Source organism: Cariama cristata, unplaced genomic scaffold (assembly GCF_000690535.1).
Source record: "Cariama cristata isolate BGI_N322 unplaced genomic scaffold, ASM69053v1 scaffold15189, whole genome shotgun sequence".
NCBI classification, from domain to species: domain Eukaryota; kingdom Metazoa; phylum Chordata; class Aves; order Cariamiformes; family Cariamidae; genus Cariama; species Cariama cristata.
The window spans coordinates 580-24,275 of record NW_009635378.1 but is presented as its reverse complement, the minus strand read 5'-3'; the positions used below and the strand labels follow the sequence as shown (position 1 = coordinate 24,275).

Below are 23,696 nucleotides of genomic sequence, written 5' to 3'. Positions count from 1 at the left end.
CAGCTGTGGGCAGACGTGAAGTACCACCGTGACTTAAGGTCTGCTGAGGGGTCATTTCCCACCTGATGGACCTGAAGATGCCTGGTGGGCTTACTCACATCTTTTCACACTCTGCAAAATTATGGTTTCTTCTGACATGAGAAAACCAGCTCAGGAACACAGGTCTGACAGCGGAGGAGTGAAATGCAGCTGAAAACAATGTGCATATAGAGCATTTCTTCTGTCTCGCTATTTTTTTGCCAAACAGAAAGACTCAGGACATCAGCAAGGGAGCAAGAAAAAGAGTCATTACAGAATAGCATTGAAATGCTCAAATTTTTCTTCAGTCAGAACATCCCTGCCTTGTTGGCTTCATCAAAAACTGGAAACAAAAATAAAATTCCTTAAAAGAATGAAAGTAGACCGTTTCTTTACATATCAAATGAAGCCAAGTTCTGGATTTGGAGAGCAGTGGGATTTGTGCCACCAGCCTGTCTGCATGTCAGCCTAAAGACACCCACCACTCATCACACCGCACTGCAGAGACGCTTTAGTCCACCAGCTTTTATGGAGTGACAATAACACAAACCACTGACAAACTACCAAAGGCCTCTTTTTGCCTGCTCGTGGCTGGGGGAGGGAAGGAGGCAAGGAGACCAAACCCGTTACAGCAAAGAAAAGTAGCTGAAGAGAACAAAATATCTCTAATTTTGCTCTATAGTCCGCGATGCTTTTCTCCTCCTGCTCCTCAGGGATGCTCACAGACATAGTAGAGGCAATTGCCTCGTAGAGAGCGGCTGGGTGGGGAAAAAAAAAGGATTTGGAGAAAGACTACGGTGTTATGGATGCAATTCCCCCTAGAAAAGTGCCACTGTCCCCTACATTTGCATAGGAGTGATTTTCTGGCACTAACAGTGCTTCGCTTGGGGAATGGGGTACCCAAAAATGATCTGAAGGACCTCAGAGGCTCTGCTGCCTTCTGCTCCTGAAGCAGACTTCCCTCTCCAACGTCACCTTTCCTATCAGGGACACAGAGCTGGGTGTCCGTTGAAAAAAAAAAAGAGCAAGAAAGGGCACCTAACCTAAGCTAAAACCTTCCTTGCACAGCAACTCCTCTCCGCATGCAGGAGTGAGGAGCAGACCACCCATGGGAGGTATTAGTCACATTTGTTATTAAGTTCCTTGGGGGCACGGGGATATTTCACCGATGAGAGTGATTGCTGGTATAAAAAGCAAAACAAAACCAGTGACTATTCCTTTCTCCAAGTGCTCTGTTTTGTTGTCTTGACTGTATCTTGGCTAATTCTGCTCAAAATGAAGAGGCTAGGGAGACAGGGAATAAAGGAACTTATCTATCCCACGCCAACGAGTGCCTCAAGCCATGCTCTTCTCCCATCCTTGGGAGGAAAATCAGGGTTGCTTTCCAAGTAGGACAGTGAAACATAATAATCTAACATTTTGCTGTTGCACCAGTAACTTCAGCATTTATTTCATACTATTGTTAATGCTTGTTTATAATATATAGATATATTTATGTAGGAAGTAGAGTAGACGAAAGCGCGAGATATGTCTTATAAATATTTCTGTATGTCCGCGTACAAAAGAAAATATGTACAGCCACAGATAGTGGTTCTCTGCCGTGTCAGGGCAGGGCCACATAAAGGACTGACACGTTCCCATTCCTTTCTGCTGGGAATAGCTGCTGCCCTGCATGGCTGCACTCCCTACAGCCCGGACCGGACCCGCTCCACTCTCTGCAGTTTCTTGGGGCTGGGTCAATAGCTTTACTGGGGGGAAAGAGGCAGAGGCATCTTTCCCTCAGGACTTGATGGCTTTCCCTAAGGACTTGATGGCCCAACACGGCAGAAGATCGATGACTAAGGGCATCATACCCAAAGGGCAAGAGAGAAAGACAGCAGGAACTGTGGGTTGTTTTTTTTTTTCACTTTCCTGCTGGATTTTGACTTCACTTTGTCATTTTATCCTAACAGCTCCACTGCTATCTTGTGGACCCCATAAAGTCCTTCTCAGGGTACCCTACTCTCACTGCCTCTGGAATCCCAGGGGATTTTTTTGCTTGGCTGAATTTGAAACCCCATCCAGCCTGGACAAATCAAGGACAGCTTTTCCTGCAGCGGTAACTTCAAAGTCACAGACCTGCGTAAAAGAAAGGTTAAAATGAGTTGTTCATTTCAGGGATTGACCTGAAATCTTTCCACCTTTATCATCCGGAGTGGATGCTTCCCTGCTAAAAATTAAGTCTTTGGCAACAAAGGCAGTTATTGCTGAAAAGTTGTAGCATTTTCCCTCCTGGGATGGTCCCAATGCAGACTCAATACCTGTGCTAGAAGGCATAGGCAGGTGTGAGCCTTAGTTATTTTCAAACAAGAGTTGCTTTTCTTCCCCGGGGAAAATTTCTGGGTTTGTTTCTTAAAATACTAAAACACTCAGTGGTTGGATGTCATTGGCAACCATAGATAATATTTTGGAAGATACCATCCCAAATGAGTTTTTGTCTTCTCAGAGAGCATTTTATTGGTGGGGGGAAACATTTGTGGGTTTGTTTTTTTTCTTAAGGGTCTTATTTTTATTGATGTGATTGCATGTTTTTTTTTCTTCCTACCATCTTTCTTCAAGTCTGTGTCTCAAAAGATAAATGACGTCTAGCCGGGCAAATGTTTTCTCTTCTCTGAATAGTGCTGGGGTGCCGCTGGCGTCTCAGCTCCCGGGTGGACAGAGGAGGGTTTTCATTTGCACACATATCTCTCGACAGTCCTCTCGCACTTTTTACAGGTCACGTAGCAGCACCAGTGGTACTTGCAGTGGCATCGCTCCACCACTTTGTCCATGTAGGGGTTGTAGCCTCTGCCACAGCACATCAGGTCGCAGCTGTCGCTCCCGTTGGAGGTCTTGTTGCATTGCCTGGAAGAAAGAAAATGCGGTGAACAAGCACAAATCCACGCAAGGCTTTCCAAACCACTGCCCCGTGGTGGTGCTGGGGTCTGACAGCTCTGTAAGGTGCTGGGTGAAGCCAACATGGTTGCATGTCAGCTGCAAGCACATGGCAGGGGTGAGCATCCAGACAAGCAGCCCTCTACACCTGCAAGGGAGGCAGGGAGAGCCCCAGGGCTGCGCTCACATCGCCTGCTCTGATGCCCAGGATTGCACTTGCATTACCTGCTCTGTACACCCAAAATAACATTAAACTCCTGTTCTGACTCTCAGTTCAGACTGCCTGTCAGCCAGGGCAGGCAGGACCGAGCTCCCGTACAGGCAGACAAGCAAAGCCATCATGATACCTCCACCAAAATAACAACTCCTAGTCCCTCGCAATCTGTATTCCCAGACAGGCTCCAAAACTGCCTGAAAGGAGTTGGAAGAAGATGATACCCTAAAGAACAAACACCAGCGTTTGTTCAATACTACCTAACCTGAAAAGGACGGAGGAGGAACCCTGCAGCCACAGAGTATTTGCACAGGCTCCATGCCAATGATCCCAAGATGGGAAAGCTCCCAAGCAGGCTGCTACAGCCACTATCCAGCCCTGACCCTATCAGGGAAATCACAACCGATCCTAGCAGGGCTGGACTTGGCACTTTCCCCCCACGAGTGTCTCCCAGCATGGCATGAGCAGACGGGGAGCTAGCCCGAGAACACCCTGTGTCCTGACGCAGGACCAGGCAGCACGGCAGGAGCACACAGGGTAGGATGACACATTGCTGAATATCACATGGACTTTCACTGCTTGTTTTGTTTCTACTTTTAATTAAAGCCAGACTTGTCGGGATAAGTCAGCATTGTGTTGGGTTCCCTCGCTTTGTTCACTTGCAAGTGGCTGGTTTGAGGTTTTCAGAAGTAACTCGTGAATTGAGGAATCTCTTTCACTGATCCATTGATGATGGATCCAGAGCCACTCTCAAAAATCAGCTATCTTATTGTCCTAAAATACTCCAAGTTGGGTCACTGGACACAAGAGCACAACAGACATTGACTTTTGGATGAGATGAACCATGTCCTAGAGATGCCGTTTCTGTATGGGTTGTAAAGATAGCCCAGGGTGGAAGTGTTCATGTTTGGTCAGATGCCTGGCCAGACCCTAGCACTGTAGGCTAACAGATCTCATGATGCACGCAACACCATGGGCCTGTGAACTTAATGGGAGTCTTGAAACCTCTGTAAGAAAGGTGGTTTGCAGAGTGGGGAAATTACTAACGTCTCTCCTAAATCTTATTCTTCACCGCTGTTTTGGACAGAAACGCTCTAAGGCTGGCTTGGGGCAGGGAAAGGAGAGAGGAGCAAGTTGGACTCTTGAGCTGAGCACTCCATTAATAGATGAAAACAAATCCATGAGATTTATAGGAATTCCTCATGAGGTAATGCTTTAGGAGAAGTTACGGGATTAATGAGGTGTTGAGATTTTGTTCTTGTTCTTCCTTTATTTTTTTCTGACTCAGGCGGGCCTCCTGTTTGTTATTTCTGACTCGCATTCCTCTCCAGGTTCAGTGTTTAAACCCCCCCCTCAGCTCCCCCTCATTCGGGAGTGTGTGTAAATATTTACAAACCTTTGAAAGCCTCTACTGAAGCCGAAGTCTGCAGCCACACTGAGCGTGTTTGCCTAACGCTGAACCAAATGCGTTGTTACTGCCCCTGCAAGCCGGGGCCCCTCCGCCAGGAAACCTCCGAATGACTCCTCATAAATGTATTAGTAAATGCATTAAATATTCGGAGCAAAGGTTCATATATAGGCGTGTTGACATTAGAAGAGGGGAGGGTATTTGACAACCTTACTCAGCTTTACTGGTGGATGGAAAGGTTGTTGCCCGGAGGTTCACCTAGGGAGGATGGGGAGTCTGCAGAAGCATGGTGATGACGTGCAGTGCATCCGTGCCACCTCATGTTGACAGCTCATTAAAATGGCCAAGAAAAGGAATACAGGTCCAGTTGGACTCCAGTTCACCACTGAGGACATTCACCCTCCAAATGTACAAAGCACCCGACAGTCAAATTTACCCCATTCAAATAAAGAGCAAAACTCCTCTACCTGCTGTATTGAGACCTGGGAATCTCCCTTTCCTTGCACCCGCTCCTGTGGTTTGCAAAAAAAAAAGTGGATCTACTAGGAGACAGACCTTTCCATAGCTGTCCCCATCCCACCCAGCAGAAATAAAGAAAGGAAAAAACCAAAATCTTATTAAAAAATCCCCAAGCGTCCCTCAGTATTGTAGACAGGAACAGGGACATTCTGGATGGTTGAATAGGCTTGAATAGCCAAAGAGGGTTGAATAGCCAAAACAAAGCTTTTGAACCCATCCTGCAACTAAATGGGCTTCTAGAAAACTTTCCCGACAATGCCACTAACCAGAGACTTTTTTTTCTGTTTTAAAGCATAGGCCTGGATGAATGATCTTTATTTTTCTTTAAACAAGCTGAAACAGAGGTAGTTTCTCAGCTGTATCTATACATACAAGAGAGGCAAGTGAGGGAAGACAAAGGAACCCAAAGACCAGAGTTTACCCACAGAAGCTGCCCCCAAGCATCTGCTTTCAGAGCCCACGGCTGCGATCTCACCAGGCTCCCCGCTGATGGGTTAAGTTCAATCTCATTTGTTTTGGGCCTGGTCCAGCACGATTCCAGCAACTCAGAGAAATGCCCTCCTCCTGAGCCTCGGAGAGAAAATACAAAGGCAAGCGATTGCATCTTAACACAACACCGTAACCTCTAGAAGCACTTGGAAGACCGGTGAAAAACGATGCTTCAGCCGTAATCCCAGCCAAGGTCCTGGCTCAGGAACAGGCTTTCACATTGTCACAGTGCTTTTTCCTTCTTTATGCAAGAAGGGAGGAGGTCAGCCCTGCTGACTGGACAAATCCCACTCAAGATCCTTGTCCAAAATCTCCCCTTTCCAGCCCTCATTTGCAGAAACACTGCGGTACACCATACAGCCTCAGCATGGGAGTGGCTCCTCGGCGGAGATGGTGAAGGACATCCCAGCACTTCTAAAAGTCTTCCCCCCAGATGGAGAGGCCAAGCCATCTCACAGCTACCTCCTGGGGGATTTTAATTTTAAAAGCTATGAGGAGATGTCACACTTAATTTCATTGTGGATCCCAGTTCACTTCTGTCCCATCAGCAGATATAAGGATAGATTTTTTTTTCGGTTGCCCAGCTGGCATCTGAGAGCCAAACTGAGGCCAACTCTGTACTGTGTCACCCGCAATAATGACATATGATGACAGGGATGGGCCAGATATCCACTGGGACCTCACTCCATCAGTCCTATTGATAAATAGAAGCTGCTTATGAGTAGGTAAGAAAAGTCATTCTGGATCACAGCAACTGCCTGCCTGGCCCAGTACATCTCCCAATGGCTGTTAGGGACTGTTCAGGGAGGAAAATACAAATCTGGCCACTTTCTGTAGTCCTTTTCCTCATACGCTACCAGCACCTGGGCTGTTGCATGAGGGAAGATAGAAGGTGTATTCCTGCCTAGACATCTCAGTATCCCCTTGCGGGCATCTTGGCTGTGTGTTTGTCTCATCCTTTTCTGACCTCAGGGAAACCATCTGTGTCCATGAACTCCAGCAGCCACAAGTCCCAGAAGACAGCACTGCTGTGTAAAGAAGTAATTTATTTTGTCTTTTTTTAAATCAAATTCCTATTCATTTCTTTAGTGCCCCTTGCTCCGGTAATGTCAAGTCATACAGCAATATATAAAAGAAAGAAAGAGAAAAATAATTCAAATCCCCCAGGAGGTATGTAACACAATGGACATTGCTAAAAATACATCAAAGTGCACTGCTTCATATAAGATTTTGAGGGCAGAATCTTAACTACTTTTAAATTGCTTTCTCATCCACAAGGAATGACTAGAGACTGACACTGAACGACTCTACGAGAGAGAGTTATCAATGTACATGTCAGCGAGGAGATGTCAAGGGAGATCCTGGAACCAGCCTGTATTTTCATTAATGAGGAGCAGAAAGAGAGCTTAAAAATTTGTGGATAGCGCTAGGGCAAAAGGAGCTGAGAGTGTTTTGCAAGAGTAGATTAAAATGCAAAGTAAGCAACACACTTTGAGAAAGATCCAGATAAATGTGGGAAAGTTCCCAGAAGAGTCAGAGGAGCAGTTCAGAAAGTAGAAAAGGATGAAGGAACTGATTTAGAGACGTTTGTAAGAAGAGATGCCTTCCCATCTATAAAAGATTATTGCAAAAATGAGAGAGAAGAAATGTTCTTTATATGCTGAGGGAAGAGGACAAGAAATTATTAGTTTGATTTCAGATTATGATTAGTTTGAATTCAGATTAAGAAAAATATAACTCTGAGGATAGTAAAATCCTGGAATAGATTGTTTAGGGAAAATATTTTTAAGACTAGAGCAGACAAACATCTTCAGTAACAGCCTAGGTGGTCTCAGTTCAGTCTTGCCCCTAAAAAGATCAGGCTCTGAGGAAAGTCATTCCCAGCCCTGGTATTCCCTAACCCCAATGCTGTTTTGAGGCAAAGGAACTAAATAAGTTTAGGAGAGCTGGCTGTAATTTTTTGTCCCTTGAATTCACTATCCACTGCAATTTTACCATGTGAAATTACTTTTTTCCACCAATAAATTTATTATTCACAAATCTGTTCAGGAAACTTCATGGTCAAATTTAGGTCTTTCAAAGTGGGAAAGATTCAAATTTCCCCAGAGATTAACTGAAAAAAAGCCCAAAAGAGCATAGCTGGCCCAGCTACCGAAATGGGCACCAGCTAGGAGCGCATTGCCCCGGGAAAGTAGAAATAGCACTGCAGGTGGGAGGAACAGAAAGCTACCGTTTTTCTGACTTTCCTCCAGTTTAAACTTCTGGGACACTCACAGAAGAATTATTTGCTATTTGTTATTCATCATTTGTTGGATTCCATGAAAAAAGAGTAGCACTCCTGATAACAGTTCCAAAGATTAATAAATCATCATAGACGTTATAACCTACTCAAAGCTAAAGTTCATCATAATGCTTCTCGTGCCCTCCCTGAGTGACAGAAGCTAAAAGAGGCTGTAACAAAGAACAAGCACCAAATGCTGTTGTCTACCCGTAACTACCACCCTTCCCCACCTAAATACGAGTTTTCCTGCTAAGAAATTTCATTGCTCACATAATCATGCAAAGCAAAGCATATTTTGGGGGTGGCAGGAAACAAGAGGTATCAAGGGCTGCCATTGAACACTGAGAACCACTGCATTCTTTCTTTGCAGTATTTGATCAGCCCTGCTGTTGGGACCACCAAGATGCCAAAGAGGCGACCACCAAGATGCCAAAGAGGCGACCACCAGCCACTAAGGCTTTGCAGTCACCTCCGAGCAGTAGATGCATGCTCAGGTAACTTCATGCATGGTCCTATCCAAGAAGACACCTTGGGAGACACTTAAGAGTAATATTTTATATTGCAGAAAAGAATGAATACGTGAGCAAGGAGCAACCACCAAGGAATGGCCACGTTCGTTGCCCGAGTGAGTCAGCTAAGGAGTGGTGGATGGTCAACCCAGCTTAGCGGCAACGCAATGTCACAGCCCGATTTCTGCAGCGTAAGAGAGCTCTTTCCCATCTTCAGCATGGCTCCAAGATTGCTCTGGGAAAGATCAGTAATAAACAGTTCAGTTATCTCTGCAAGGCTTCAGAGGCTGGAGGCTTTTGCATGCATGGCAGAATTTCTCTTTCCTTGGATTCCTTAAGGGACCTTAAACAGCCTTTGAAATACGATACATTGCACCCTACTGATAAAGAAGGTTATTTCTTTTGCATCTTTTCTCACAAAAGAGATCTCAATTTTATAGTCTGCTATTATTCATCGTTTACTCAAAAAATGATAACGAATTTTTCAGGCAGGAGAAACTGAACTATCTTGTTAAAAGATGAGCTATAGGGTGCTTTTGTCCAAGAAAGCTCTGAAATGGGAACATATACATCTTTTCCCAGTGGTTAATTTGTTGTATTGAAAGTTGTACAATCCACTTACTGCTCCACAGATCAGCTGCTTTAGATTTTTCTCCAGACCGTATTTTTTATTGGCTATGAAAGTGTGATGGTGGCACATAAGCAGAAAGAGTTTGGCTGGAGTCGATGGGGACTGGGGTTGCAACAAGTCTGTTTGCAGGAGCCTTGGAGATTGATTGCAAAACTCAGCCCCTTAATCAGATTTTGAGCACTTCAAAGAGGCTTCAAATCTCAGGTTCGGATTCAGCTCCCTGACTTTGAAATCTGGATACACCCCAAGTGCTTGGAGGCATGCAGATTTCCAAACCATTTCTAATTTCAACAAACTAAGAAAGGCCAAGGTGTCTTAGAAAACATTTCAGGCTTGTTCCGAAGAAAGCTTTGAAATCTTTTCAGCAAAGAGCTCTGAAAAGCTTTTGAGTAACCGGGTGCACATTTTGCAAGTGGATTTTCACGCAGTTCCACTACAAGGTAATCCAATTCCCTTTCCTGCCTGAAAAACGCACAATAAGTCCGCATAATGTGAGGGATAATTAGAGAGATGGAAGCCACCGATTAGATTATCCCTTCCACCCACCTGCCGGTGCAGGATTGTTCCCTACAGCATACACTGAAACCCAATACATCCAAGGTGTCGCAACTTAGCCATCAACCTCTGTCTTGCTTCCAGCGTGCTCTGAGCAAGCACCAGACCTGGGGGAGAGGGAGGGAGGAAAGCACTTTTTCTCCACATGATGCAAAATTACTCATTTTTTGTAACAAAAATGCAGCAATCTGAACCATGTAATCCAGCAACAGGAAAAGAGGTAGAGGTTGTTAATGGAGTGTCTTTCCCTCTGCACCCCTTCAGGGGCAGAAAGTAGGGCTGGAAAGATGTTGGAGATGCCCAGATCAAAGTCTCCTGGGCCATGGTGATAGGGGTCTGCACTGTAACACCCCATGAGCTAATCCCTGCACCCATGTTCATGGCCAGAAAAAGGCCAAAGAGGGAATAGACAGGTGATGGAAGAAGAGAGAAAATGAACTGAGGGACCACTACTAAAAATCCCTTTTTGATTGCATTTGCCCTAAAAGACCTTAAAAACTAGCCTAGCAAGAAACAGCAGGATCTCCCCCTAGAAAATTTTGCTATGCACAAGGATAAAATGTTAAGATGCCTCCGGGACTTGATTTACAAAATAAAAACCCATTTGTGCTATTTCCATGTGAGTGTTTTTACATCTTTGTGGAGTAAGCATGAACGACATTTTTCCCTGCCCTCTCTAACAGCATCCCTTTTGTGCTCCTTCTCCCTCATCTCTGTCATTAGGCGCTATCTCTGCAGCCCTGAAGCTGGCTGGAACAGAGCCACCACATTTAAAATACATTTAGATGTCCTCTTTGTGAAGGAAAAATTGTGAAGAGAAAAAGGCATCCATGGGAGGATGAAGTTAGGGAAGATCCCCTCCTTTTCCAGGCTCCCTCCAGGAAGAACAGACCGGTCTGCAAACACATTGTGTGCATTTTACACTTATTTCCTCTATTAATTTAAGGCAGAAAAGGGGCTGCTATGGCTTCTGTTATACACGCCTGTTTTGAGACACCAAGCATCTTCTCAAGAGCCTGCAGATGGATCGTGATGAAAATGAGCGTAACTACACACGACGTTAAAACTTGGCCTGAGAGGTGCCTGCAGCTCAAGACAGGACCATCTTGCCTTCCTCCCCTCCCATGGCCATCACCGTCTTGTACATCTGAGAATAAGGAGTATTTCTTGACAGGTTTCTTTTGAAAGTCATCCCCTCCTGCCTTAATATCTCGGTCCTCTAAATCCTGGCTCAATCTCACTTCCCGTGGACCCTCGCCTGGCAGGCTCACAGTCACTGCTGTCGCCCAGCTCAGGATAAACAGATGCCTGTAATAGACATTTTCCTATCCTCAGGAGAAAAAAAAAAATCATTCGAGACCTTGACATATTTTTCATCCCTAGCTGGGATAAAAAGGCAAAATCTGCTGTAAAATGAAATTAGATGAAGAAGAAGTCATGCCTTCCTCCTCCTTGAAAGGATTTCAGCTCATGGAAAATGTTTTACTTGGCAAATCTGTAATGGATTCTGTTTGGTTTTGACACAACCTGTTGATTTCACGCAATTCCTATGAAACCAATTTTTAAATAACCTCCACAATTTTTTTTTCATTGCAAAGCAGAGTAGCACAACAAAGAGGTCTTTTTCAAGACACAAATTTGTCAAAATCCATACAAATCCACAAAAACATCGCTTCCACTCAAATGTCATTTTCCCTTAGAAACCAGTTTCAACACATGCTTTTTCCTTACAATCCTCAGTGAATCATAAACATCTTCACTTGCTAATTATTGCTCCATCGCTGGGCTGGTGATGAACATCAGCCTCATGTTCCCACCACAAAGCTGCCAGATACGCACTGTTGTAGGGCAGTCCAGCCATTGGGTTTGGAGGGTACAAAACTGTAACTGTCACAAAACATCAGAGGACAAAAAGGACACGATTGTCTCATTCAACCATCGTCATCTTCTGATCAGGTCCACCAGTTAAATGCTGATACGTTGTCTACAGAGTTGCAGTTCCAGATTAAATGGCCATTGCCAAAGGATAGTTTCTAAAGTCCCTGCACCAAATACTTCATATGAATCAAAGGTACCCAAAGAGCAGCTTTTCTGCATTTGGGTCATTTACTTAATTTCCATTACAGCAAAACCTCCTCTCCATTGAACCGAAGTGCTCCAAATATCACTACGTCCAACAAGAGTTAAAATGAAGACACCACACAAAAGGGCAGGCGCATGGTCCTTGCAACTTGACTGTCTGAGTCTCCACCACAAAGTAACACAAAGAGCAAAGAAGAACTATGAGAACTGTCTCAAGAAAGCCAAACCAGCAGATAGTAACTAAGGAGACAGCTTGAAATCCAGCTATAGTAGCCACCCAACAAAAAATCTGGAAATTCCGCAAAAATTCTGGAAATACACAATTACTTGGCTGTCAAGGGTCTGCTGCCCACCTAGAGATGCTCAGACTGCTAAAACATGGAATTGGTTTGTCTTGGAGGGAATTAAACAGACAATGGGAAGAGACAGGCATGTCCGCTGCCTGTCAAAGGCGACAGCATTGTGCCCAGTGGAGGTTAGGTATGACGACCTTAAATCGCTAATATTAATGAGACGAAGAAATTCCTGCGCATAGACATAAGGAATACAAACACAACTGGATTTTTAAAATGCAGTGGAAGAAAAATCCTAAAAATTCACCTTTGTAGTTTTCAGGGCTTTTTTAAGGCTGCCTAGGAGCACTGGTTCTAATTGGGGTAACACTTGCCACTTAGAGGAGCCTTACATTAACATAACCACTCATCACACCAGCAGTGACTGCAAGAAATGACTTAGAGAGACTCAAGACAGTAGAAAGCAGCAGCTTGATCATTAAAAGTTCCTGCGGAGGTGAGCTGCCCGGGGGATTTGTCTGTATAACGCAAAAGGTGTCTGCAGCCCTGTCTTGGCCACAGCCACCACTAATAGGCTTAGTTATCTGTAGACCACACCGCATGTTAGAGATGTTCTTGACCTGCATGCATGTGCTAACTCCCCAATTATTTGCCTCTTTTTCATACATCTTCCCCTCTTCCCCTTCCCTTTTTGGGGCTCAGAGTGCAATCAGCACCCGCCGCAGAAACCCTCACCTGTCCTGGGTCCCGTGTGACCCCACTTTTTCATTCTTCATGCAGAAATCGGGCGAGCTCTGCAGGTAAATCAGCTCTGTCTCTTTAACCGGCCTGATATCAATATCCTTTGGCACGAGGTATTTGCGTGTGCCCATGGGCCGGTGAACGACCTTGGTGGCTGACAAATACTTGTTTTTGAGGTCCAATGCAATGTCTCGCAACTCTTGAAGGCCTTTCCAACAGGTCTTGATAGAGCATGACCCAGAAACTCCATGGCACTTACATTTCATCTCAAGAGAGGCTTTCAAGACCTGCAAAAAGGAATGCAGGAGTTAGGAAATGCCCTTCTCTTACCTCCAAACATCCCACAAGCTTGCTAAAGGAGGCACTTTCTTAGCAGGGACTGCTATAGAAAAGGACTGCTGCTCTGATTTCTGCACAGTCACTCTAGAGCAGCTCCTGTGCAAAGGGAATGAGATCCCACAGCTCCTTGGTGATCCCTATCAGCCCTGGACTACTTTCAATGAGGCACCTTTGCAGCCAGCAGACAGAAGAGTATTTTGAATTTTGATCAGATAAGTACACGGGGCTGCATTTCCACCCTCTAAATTCCTAAGGAGCTGAAAATCAAAGCAATCCATAGATAAATAATTAACATCCATTTCTGCCTCCAGCGGCTTTGGGTAACAGAGATGCCAAGGCTCTGATGAATTCAGGGCACCCTCACCCTGCCTTTCAGCTGGCCATGGGGCCAAAAGAGCCTTTTAGTTTGATTCTGCACTGGTCTCATTCCTGTGGGACACGGCAGGATGCTGCCAGGAAGGGCTGAATGCACCGGTCATGGCAACACTATGTCCCAAACAAAAAATTCCCCATTGCAATTAAAACAAAAACTCAAGACATTACAAAAATAAAGATAGAGTGGAAATGGTAGAGAAAAACACCCAGGGGAGGCAAGTTCGGCATGGTTGTGCTCTGCAAAGGTGAGTTCAGCCTGTAGCTACACAGTAAGCTGCCAATGAGCTCAACATGCTCCAAGTTTTCTCCGCTCCAGCGCCTGAGCAGAGGCAGCCCTGGAAAGACCAAGCTGTGTGGTAGGACCAGCCTAGGGAACCGCTGCACCCCCTGAGATGGGTGCAGGGGTCAGCTTTAAAGTCATGTGTGTGTGTGTCCCCTGCATTTCTCCAGCTGCGTGGAGGGCTGCGACGGGGATTTGCACCTCGGTGCACACCAAGCACTGCACATGGTAAGCATTATCCCTCCACTGGATGCAGGCTGTTAAAAGTGGCTTCTGCCAGATATGGGAATAATCACTAGCGAAGCAGTTTGAAAAGGAAAAATCAGCCCTCCTGGCTGCAGGGATGGCTGGGAGGCAGCTGCTGCTGGATGCTTCTGGCAGATGAAAATCCTCCACGCTTACACAGCACTTCGCCTGTGCAACGCCCTTGGCAGAGCACGACGGGACCCATCCCCACCACACCTCCTGGGGTAAGGAAGCCAGAGCCATCCTTGGCTGCAGAAAAGGTGGCAATGAGACATCCCACCCACAGTTATGTAAGACTGATAGTAGCATTCAGGACCTCCTGAGTCCCAGCGTGAGTTATATAGCCATGGTCTTCAGCAGGCCAAAGGAGTTCACAGCAATCTGGGAGAAACCTGCTCCTTTCGCTAGCTGATAGAGACACTGAACCTCACAGAGCGACCGACCACTACAGATGATTGTACAATTACAATAACTCTCGTGGATTTGTTACCTGTCTCCCTACTTCACTGTTGTGCAGATGCATCAGTTTATTGGCTTGTGATCCTGATTTTTTCATCTTCATGGGAGCATCTGAAAATTTGGACCCCATGATAAGACCATAGTTGAGGTTGTCTGCACATCCTCCCCATCGATACCCAGGTCCAGGTGTCTCACCTGGGATGGGACCACAGGAACAGCCAGGGAGGTCCCCGGTGGTGCAGGCTCTGGCAATGGTGTGGCTGATGGCAGCAGCAGAGAGGGCATACACAAATGCTGACTCCCTTGTGCCTGGAAGAGACAAGAACTCCAACTCAGCCTCCTGGGACAGTTAAACGTTCCCCAAAAAGGAACCCACACAATCTGTGCCCCACAGAGCAGCAAACACGCTGACTCGCTGCGGCTGAGACCTCCCATGGCATCACCAGCTTGGAGCACATCTCCTAAGTGAGATCCTCAACACGAGGCAACATCCCAACAGGGCAAGGAGGCACATGGACTTATACAACTTGTCCATCATGGTGTGATCTGCTCCTGGAGCACATGAAGAAGCCTCCCCATGGACTCTCCTGCCTCCTTTTGACCCTGTGCTGGATGCTGCTTGCCAGCAGGTCATGGAGCCGGCATGTATGGAGCTGGGGGAGGTGGTGGGAGGTCACAGAGCTGCAGTACGAGTGCGCAAAGATGCTCTGACCCATGAAAGCTGACTGTGCAGCCTCACGTGTAGCGTGTGCTCCTTGCCAAGTCTGCATGCCCTGAACAGCAGCTCCACGGCTATGAGCAAGTGCATCATGACTCCTAATGAGATGAGCAGACCAGATTGGTGGCATGCTTTGTAAGAGCTGTGGGAGACCAGGTCTTGGATTCAAGAGCTCCTGGGAATGACTGGCACCATAACGATGAAATGGTCTCAGAGAACAGGACAACTGGGCTACGTAGTCACTCCGCATCCCCCCTTCCCAGCCCCAGCACACATACACACAGGCTGACTCTACTCACTCATGTCCCCGGCTGAGCCAGCAGTGCTGTTTACCTCTCTCTAAGTCCAGCAGGTAGTTAGGAGCCAGCTCAATGGAAGAGCAGTTCCACCGCATGTCTGAGAAAGTTTTACGGCAGGTCTTTATCACTTCCCGTGCCGCCTGGATGATGGTCTGCATTAGCTCCAGGTTGCTGCGGCACAGCTGTACCTGGGAAACCACCAAGCCTTCGAGCTGCTTGCAGTGCTGGGTTTGATTCAGGGCCAAAGCCGAAGGAGTCTTGGACAGAGCTCTGAGGAGACAAGCACATGCAAAAAGGCATTAAAACCCACAAAAAAGTTAATCTTCAGGTCAATATTAAATTTCTGCACTACCTCCAGTACAGTGAATGCTTTGGCCTATGTTCACCTGACTTAATTTTAGCTACCTGTAAATAGGTGCTTAGTTTAAGCTGGTGAGAAAGATGGGCAACTATGAACAGTGATTTATCTCATCTAAAGTAGATGTTTAAGGCAGGTGGGGAGAAACACCCTCTAGAAGTGTGCATTTCTCTCCCTCATCTAGGGGAGTCTGGACAAAGCTCCTGGGGCATATGCCAAGTTGACTGAATATGTAAATCCTCATGGGAAGGTTTTTTGCTGAAGAATGAAGAGGATGGACCTCCCAACAGAGTGAAAAATGACCCATCCGTTCCACGATAACAGGAAGCTGGATCTTCCAAGACTATGGTATTCAGAAAAAAAAAAAAGTGAAGTCAGTGTTATCAGTGTTTTGCATTCAGCATCTGTCTCACACACTCTCTAAGGATTATGCTAAATGTCATGTAATTAATTATGGAGAAAATCCCCTGCAAAGCCTAGGGAAAAGCCACCAAGTTTGCAAAACATATGCTTTCCCTTAGAGTTAACGCCAAGGGCCTCCACCAATTCCATCACTGTTGCACGTAGATAAGTCTGTTCCTACAGTCTCCAAAAACACAGTGCAGAAGTGTAAGGAAGGTATGTGCAGAGAGAGCACCATGGTCAAAACTGAGAGGGGATCCACTAGCACCAGCACACGTTACCATGGAAGAAACCAACAACACCCCAAAGACCCCATTAGTTCTTCTAAAGTGCAATCGCCGACGTTTCCAGGTAAAAAAGAAAAAAGCAAATGCTGCCGTGCATCGGACAGGGCTGTGCTCTTCTTCCCCAAGCACCCACAGCGATCAGCAGAAGCCTGGTGTGTAACTCTCTTTGTATCTTTATGACCTGCTTAGGGTAGTCATAAATGTTATTCTTTCCCATAAAACAACTTTTTAGCTGGCTGCATCAGTAACTGGCATCTGAATCTGGCAACACAACTGCCTTAACACATATTTCCTTCTCTCCTTGTTAAATGTGTTGCCTTTCAGTTTCATCCTAAGCCATCTTGGTTAGCTTGGCTTATTAGCAGACACATTTCTGGGTGCATTTCGTTTTATTACTGTAACATCCACATCCTTCAGAAGTTAAATGAGATGGAAACGGAGCTAAAATCAAGCCCTAACCAAGATCGGGGGTATTAGCTCTAATCTCCAGTTTTCAGGAAAAGACATCTATGTTCCACCAAGCTCCTTCAAGGTTGGCTTGACCCAGCTGCTGTGTATGTTGGAGCTCTCTCTGGGCTGCGCACAACTGCTAACCCCAACTGCTCTTCCCGCAGGGAAAAGCTACCATCCTTGCTAGGGCCGAGTAGGTCTGCGCCTACAAATTCCCAGGCAGATGGATTTTGGCATTTCTGGCACTAGATAATCAGTGGCAAACTCGGAAGGGAAACCACCACTCTGCTAGCTATGTAAATATATATGTCATGTATATGTTTAAAGAGGTCCATTAAATATACAGCGAACAGAATTTCAAGGGAAAGGAAGACGTGGAGTATTTAATTGTCAGAAATTCTGCCCTGGAGTTCATCTCGGTCCCTTGCACACTGTTGTTCATGCAATGCTCCCTGTCTGGAGACAGGGCACCTCCAGAAGACAACTCGTCCTGCCTTAGATGCGAACCAGTGCTGGACCTGAGCTGGTGGAGACAAGACCTGTGGGTGATATTCTGTGTGCTCAGGTATCTCAGATATATCACGTCCTTGAAGGTAGAGGCATGAGTCTTTGGACACTATGAACGTCACCGGACTGTAAACCTCTACTGTGTAGACCTCATGGTAGTCCTTCAGTGTCCTTCTTCAGCCCACGGAAAGAAAGAGGCACGTCCAGGGACTGATTAGTCTGACACATTTTTGAGATCTACAGCAGGATAACATCATGCCTTAGAAGTGCTCATTTTCTGCCCTGCCTATAGAGGGAACCTAGGTGCCAAGCTCGGATGCAAACATCTGGACTGTATAAGCACAGAGCTGGGTGAGACGTGTCCAACTCCCAGCACCTGGCACTGGAAAACTGTGAAAACTTATCCCAGAAAGCCTATCAGCGTCTCTCAGGAATGGGCTGAAATGCAAATCAGGCAAGAGGCCAAAGCAGCTTGTCATTAATAGAGTAAAAATGATAAATACTCCAGCACAGTATGTCCCAGCAGCAAAATAAGCAGGCAGAGTGAGGCAGATGAAATGAGAGAGCATCACAGTCTGAGCTTCAGGCGAACGAGGAATGCTCCAAGTCTCAGAGATGCTGTACTACGGGGCACCAGCTCAGTCTCCTAATCAGAGGTGCCAAGTGACACTTTAGAGGCCTTGAGACGTTTCACCTGGCCCTCCAGAAGGATGCATATGTCTCCTAGATCCTGCACCACATTTTGTAATCCTGTATAGAGCTCTTCAGCATCTTTAAAGGACCTGGAAGCCTACATTGAGGCATCCGCATCTCACCATTACAGGCAAGTCAGGAACGGCAAAAATAACCACCTATAAATTGGGATGAGAGCTGAATTCAGACTGAAACTCATCCCCGTTGTGAAAAAAGGGGATGTGATATGACGAGATCGTGTTATTACAGATGGCCTGAAATGACCACCATTAGAGAAGCAGATTTATAATGCAACAAGAAAGAAGTTCGCTTCTTGGAAGAGGGAAAAATATCTGCCAGACAGTCAAGAGAGGAAAGACCTTGGCCCCATTGGAGAGAACTCAATAAGTGGCAGCAATGGCTGTTTCTCGTCAAATGAGCTGAGCTACAGGGAGCCCGCCAGGAATAAAAATGCAAGTCGCAGGAAGGTGTTTTCTGAACATCTCCTAGGTCTGAACTTCGTGCCTTTGCTTGTGAGAACCTATAATTGGAAACATTGCCAAGCGTCGGGAGGAAAAAGTAAAGGGTAATGGAGATGGAAAAGAAAACTCACAGTTACTGGAGTTGCCTGCCGAGAGCAAGAAGTGCATTTATAAATCACAGATTGGGAATGTGAGAGGCCTGTTAGGTCATCTAGTTCGTGCCCTGACAGTCCAGGTTTGCTCAAGCTCTGTCCTACAGTCAGAAATGTCTTCTCCACCCCTCATCGCTTTGAACCCTCCCCATGGAAAGGCACCAACCCTCCCTGCTCCCCAAGTTCTGGCAGCTCCAGGGAGGGATGTCCACTGCCTGCAAAGGACGTTGTTGGGGAACAAAGCCCATTCTTGGGGCAGTGGAAAGGCAATCACCTTCCCCCAAAACAGTCTTGTCCATGATGGGATTTGGTGGTGGGTCTCTATCCCATCTCCACTCAGTCTCCATTGACCACCAGCACTGGAAGGGAAACCAGAGACCAAGGGGCACAGCCAGCCTGAATAAAGCAGCCCTCAAGGACATAGTAGAATAGCCTTTAGTTCTCAACCTGGGAAAAAATCCCTGATAAACATCTTTCTTTGGACTCACACTCTTCATCTGAGAAGCAGCACATGGAGATTTTACCTGCTGCCACCCTTTAAATGCTGCTTTTCTCTGTTTTCTCCTGCTAACGTTGTGCTCTCCTCCCTTGACTCTCCTGCCCCTTCCTTCATTCTCCAGAAAGCCGAGGACATCTGAGGGGTGGTTGTTTTTTTTAAAAAAAAATATACATACTTGACCCATCCCTTTAAATAAACAGGCCCAAACCAAACATCTCCTGCTTTATATATAGCATAGCAGGGCTTTCAATTGAAGTTATGGATACTGACAGAAAACCATAAACGTAATTATAGAGGAAATATGATGCATGGATGGATCACGACTTTCGTTTACCCTTTTAATTATCTCAGGCAGTTAATAAATTCATTTGAAAACATGAATACTCTACAGTGTTAGGTCCTTTGAGAGGGATGGGCCCACTCCTGTAGATCTGGGCTCCATGAGAAGACTATTCATAGGAGTAGCAGCCTGGGAGAAGTACCTTCAGATCTGAGCAGATCTCAGCAAAAGTCACACATTATTTGGTTTACAAGGACCACTGTGAGTAGGACACTGCTCCAGGTCAAGCCAAAGGGAAAAAAACTCCTTGAATTGAGCAGTGAAGCACTGGTGCCTTTTAAAACACCTTTAAAGGGTGGAAGGATCTCCTCTTTTTCTGATACGGGTTTTCTCTGGAGGGCATCTCCCCATCCTCCCTTGTGTGGTGTGACCCAAGAAGGTCTCACGGAGGGATTGCTGGTGAAACCACGAACTTCTGCTCCAAATTGTCCACTTTGCTTTCTGTGAAGGCACTCTCTTTTTTTATGCCTATTCTTAAAGCCCTTAATCTTGCAGGGATTTGGATGAAACAAAAAGATTTAGACAAAATTACACGGCTGTGGAGAGTGAAGTGTGCAGTAAACTTTAATAAAGAGAAGTAGAGATTGGAGGGGTTTTTGCATTTGATCTCGTTGAAGGTTTTCAATCTGTAGGAGACTCATTTTCTCAGGTTTTCAACTGGAAAAAGATTGCAGGAATGTTACAACAACGTTGTCTAAGCTCCGGGTAGTCAGAGCCAGCCACTGCCCCTGTCACCCTGCCCGGCATCAGTCCTGGTCTAGGGACCACAAGCTCTGGGAAAGCCACCACGTCCCCTGGTAAATGCTTCCACCGGTTCTGCAAAGCCTTTTCAGACAGAGAAGCAGGATTTAAATAGTAAAAAAAAAAAAAGAAGAAAAAGGAGGAAGAGGGAGAGGAGAGGGAGGAAAAAAAAAACAATCCTGAAGTAAAAGCTTAAAATAAGAGCTGCTTTCAGATACAGTGCCAAATCCAGCGCTGGCAGTAGTGGGCACAAGGCCATTGACTTCCAGCCCAAGCTCGACTGAAGTCGATGCCAGCGGCGAGTTGGCTCACTGAGCACCGAGGAAGGCCATGGAGTTTTGTCAAGTTTTCCCGAGCTGCCTACAGAGGGAAGAGCAAACTTCAAAGCCGTTGTGTCCCCCCCCTCTTCCTCACCCCCCCGCCCACTCCCCTCTCGCCGTCCCCGTCCCACAGTCCTTTCCCAGCAGCTCATCTAGCAGCCCCCTTGCCAGGCAGACGGTCTCCTCGCAGGCGCCCGTGCCCCCATGTCCCAGCTCACTCCCCTCTCGAGTTGAAAAGGAGAAGCAGGCACTGCCAGGTAGCACAAAATCTTTCCATTTTCTCCTGAAAGGCTGCGATGCTGTTCGAGGATGGTGAGCTGTGGGACATGCTGGGATCACCAAAACACATGGCTAAGGCATCTTTTGCTCCTGAAGGGCTGTGATTTAACCATGGAAATTGTACAGCAAAGCTGACCTCGTAGCTGGGAACGGTGCTCAGCTAGAGATGGCTCCGGAGGGCACGGGACATGTCCAGGTCATCACCACAAGGACAGGCAGGGACTTCCCAAAGTGATCAAGCTTCACTTAAAAATAATGGGATTCCTAACGCCACCACTTGCTGTCATGGGCTGACCCTGCAAGCCACGCAAAAAAACCCGCTTTGCTGCATTTGGCTTCTTTACAATCACTCTTACGTTGAAGGTGACACTCAATACAGAAGGACGGTCCGACCCATGTCTCGGCGTCCGGGCAGAGGCGATGCCAAGCCCCAGGAAGGCAGAAATGCCTTGAAAGCCACTGTGTGCCTGGACATCCCAACATCTGCAGAGCTCTGGGGTGTGCACATCTGGCCTCAGCTCCCTCTAGTGCTCATCTCTTTTTCAGCTCTACCCAAACAAGTTGCTTCAGCAACCTGCTTGGTCAAACCCAAGCCCTCCTAGGAAAGCTAAAGGGCGCACAAAAGGAGATGGGTAAAGCGATAATGTCCCTACGTGCATTGGCCCTAAGACACCTCCCATTGCAACCGACGGCTGCCTCACCTCCCCAGCCGCTGTGATGCAAAACAAGCACCGAGGACCACAAAATTATGCAAAACCCCCCTGCTCTAAGGATGGGAAAGTGTTTGCAAAAAGCAGCGTGCAAAAATAAGACTCAGGGGATCATATGTGTTGAATGGAAAGGCTGCCTTTCCACAACAGCCCTGATCCTGCAAAGATCTGTCTGTACCCTGACTTTATACCTGAGTAGCTCCCTGGAGCTTGGGTGGAAGAAACCAAAATACGAAGTTTCTCCAGCAGCAAGAGCAGGTTTACAAGATGCTGGTCATCCACGCACCACGCTGGATGCTCGGTGGTGCACCCCTCTGCGGCAGGGAAGGGCCCAGTGCCGATTTACAACAGCTGGGGATCTGGACCACAGAACTCATAAAAATAAGCCAAATAAAATAAAACAAATAGCTCCCTTTTACCTTCTCCCCACTTTTACTAATTTACAGGGGATATTTGTGTTACAGTGAAGTCCTAAATGGCTAAAAAGTGTTTTTCTTCTCCCCCTCCCTCTACAATTACGTCACATGCTGAATCAAAATTGAATTTCCTATCACCTTTCATATCAGTCGCTCCCTCTTCCCCAGGCTGGCAAACCCCACCTTCTTATCTTCCTCTTCCCCTCCCAAATCCTCTTTGAAGCTCGCCTCTGGCACCATGCCTAAAACAACTGCACAGCGGGCAGGCGGCTGAGACAAGCCCACGACCGAAAACATCTCATAGCACTTTCTTCCCTCTTCATCCCATCCTTTTTTTTCCCCCCTCTCTGTCCATAAGCACGAGAGGGAAGGGGCAGGATTTGATTCTACAGCACCCAGCATGGGAGTCCAGGGCTGGAATTGCAGCTCCCAGGTATTACTCAGTATTTTGTAGCATCAATCTCTGTTCACCAAGAGTTTACCCATGCGATTTCCAAGGACGGTCCCCTAGCCCCAAGGATGGCAGCACCGCTGCAGCCAGGAAAAGAGAGTGATGGGGAGAGGAGGGAAAATTGGCCTGTGTTTCCATAGAAAAACAAGGGTGGGGAAAGGAGGAGAAAAGGCAAATGAAAACAAAACAAAAAAACCCATAATTTTGTGAAATTCCAGCTGGCAGCATCCCAGTTGTGAAGTGCCCTGGGACAGGGAGTGCAGGTCTCAGCCAGGTTTTAAACAGGTGTGTGGGGAGCACCGGCAGCGCATCTGGATGCAGTTCATGCTTCAAATGCCACTTTAATCCCAGCTTTCATCTTCCCCACTCACTTTTCAATAGGGGGGCTATGTCTGCTGGGAAGGGGAGGAGCGGTAACTGCAGCATCTTTCCTCCAACTGCTTCTCCCCCCACCCCATCCCCGAAAGCAACCCTCGCAGTTTAACCACTAACCGGCCAAAAGGCTGCTTTTGCCAACAAAGCTATTAGGGACCTTGCCCTGCCTTCCAGCCTTTTTTCATGTCTACGGCTTGTCACCAAGCTATCAGGTTCCTTCTGAAGCTCATCTCACCCCTGCCCTCCCCTCAGAACCCAGGTCCTTTGCTAGGGATTTAACACCTTGCTTAAGCAGGACCCTAATGCCAAGCACAGGAGCAAGCCCCTCCACTCAGTTATGGGTCTGTACATCAGCGCCCTGCTGAATCAGGGTGCCACAAAACACTTTTATTTCTGTGCTGCGTAGAAATAAAGGATCCAAATGAGTCCAGGCTCTGCCAGCCCATGGGCATGTTGCTAAATGTCCTCCAGAGAGGAGATGCTCACCCCATGCAAGGTGCTGGATGTATGCAGAGCTGAGAGCTTAGATACTCGAGGAAGGTGGCAGAAAGAAGTAGCTGGGCTATGTAATTTAGCTGTAGTGACTGCTACAAGGTGTAAAGCCAAGACGGTGAAGAGCAAATCAGATCCTGACCCTCCTCTACTTCCAAGGTGATCCTTAGAGTATGGAGACAGCAAATGCAGGGTGCCCTAAAGTAGGTGACTATTCCTCCTGCCTGACCATGTGCATTTAAACGCCCTGTGGAGGGATTCACCCTGCTTCTCTTTATGCATCTAAGAGGTGGATGTGTGCTCTCAACCAGTTCCCTGCAGTCCATGGCATCTCCAGGGGACATCACTTGACATTTGTGTTGGATGTCTCTCTTTGGAGAGGGTGAATCGCCAT

The 23,696-nt window shown here is 46.7% G+C and overlaps 1 protein-coding gene across 1 annotated transcript; it reads right to left on the bottom strand.

The window, feature by feature from the left end:
* Positions 1 to 2,059: 2,059 nt before the first annotated feature.
* On the bottom strand, positions 2,060 to 15,639 carry LOC104167309 (protein Wnt-11; the record flags this gene model as incomplete). Its single annotated transcript, XM_009707534.1, has 4 exons — positions 2,060 to 2,901; positions 12,648 to 12,940; positions 14,384 to 14,661; positions 15,404 to 15,639. Coding segments are annotated over 4 exons (982 nt in total), but the record flags the coding sequence as incomplete, so codon positions are not given.
* Between the last annotated feature and the right edge of the window lie 8,057 nt (positions 15,640 to 23,696).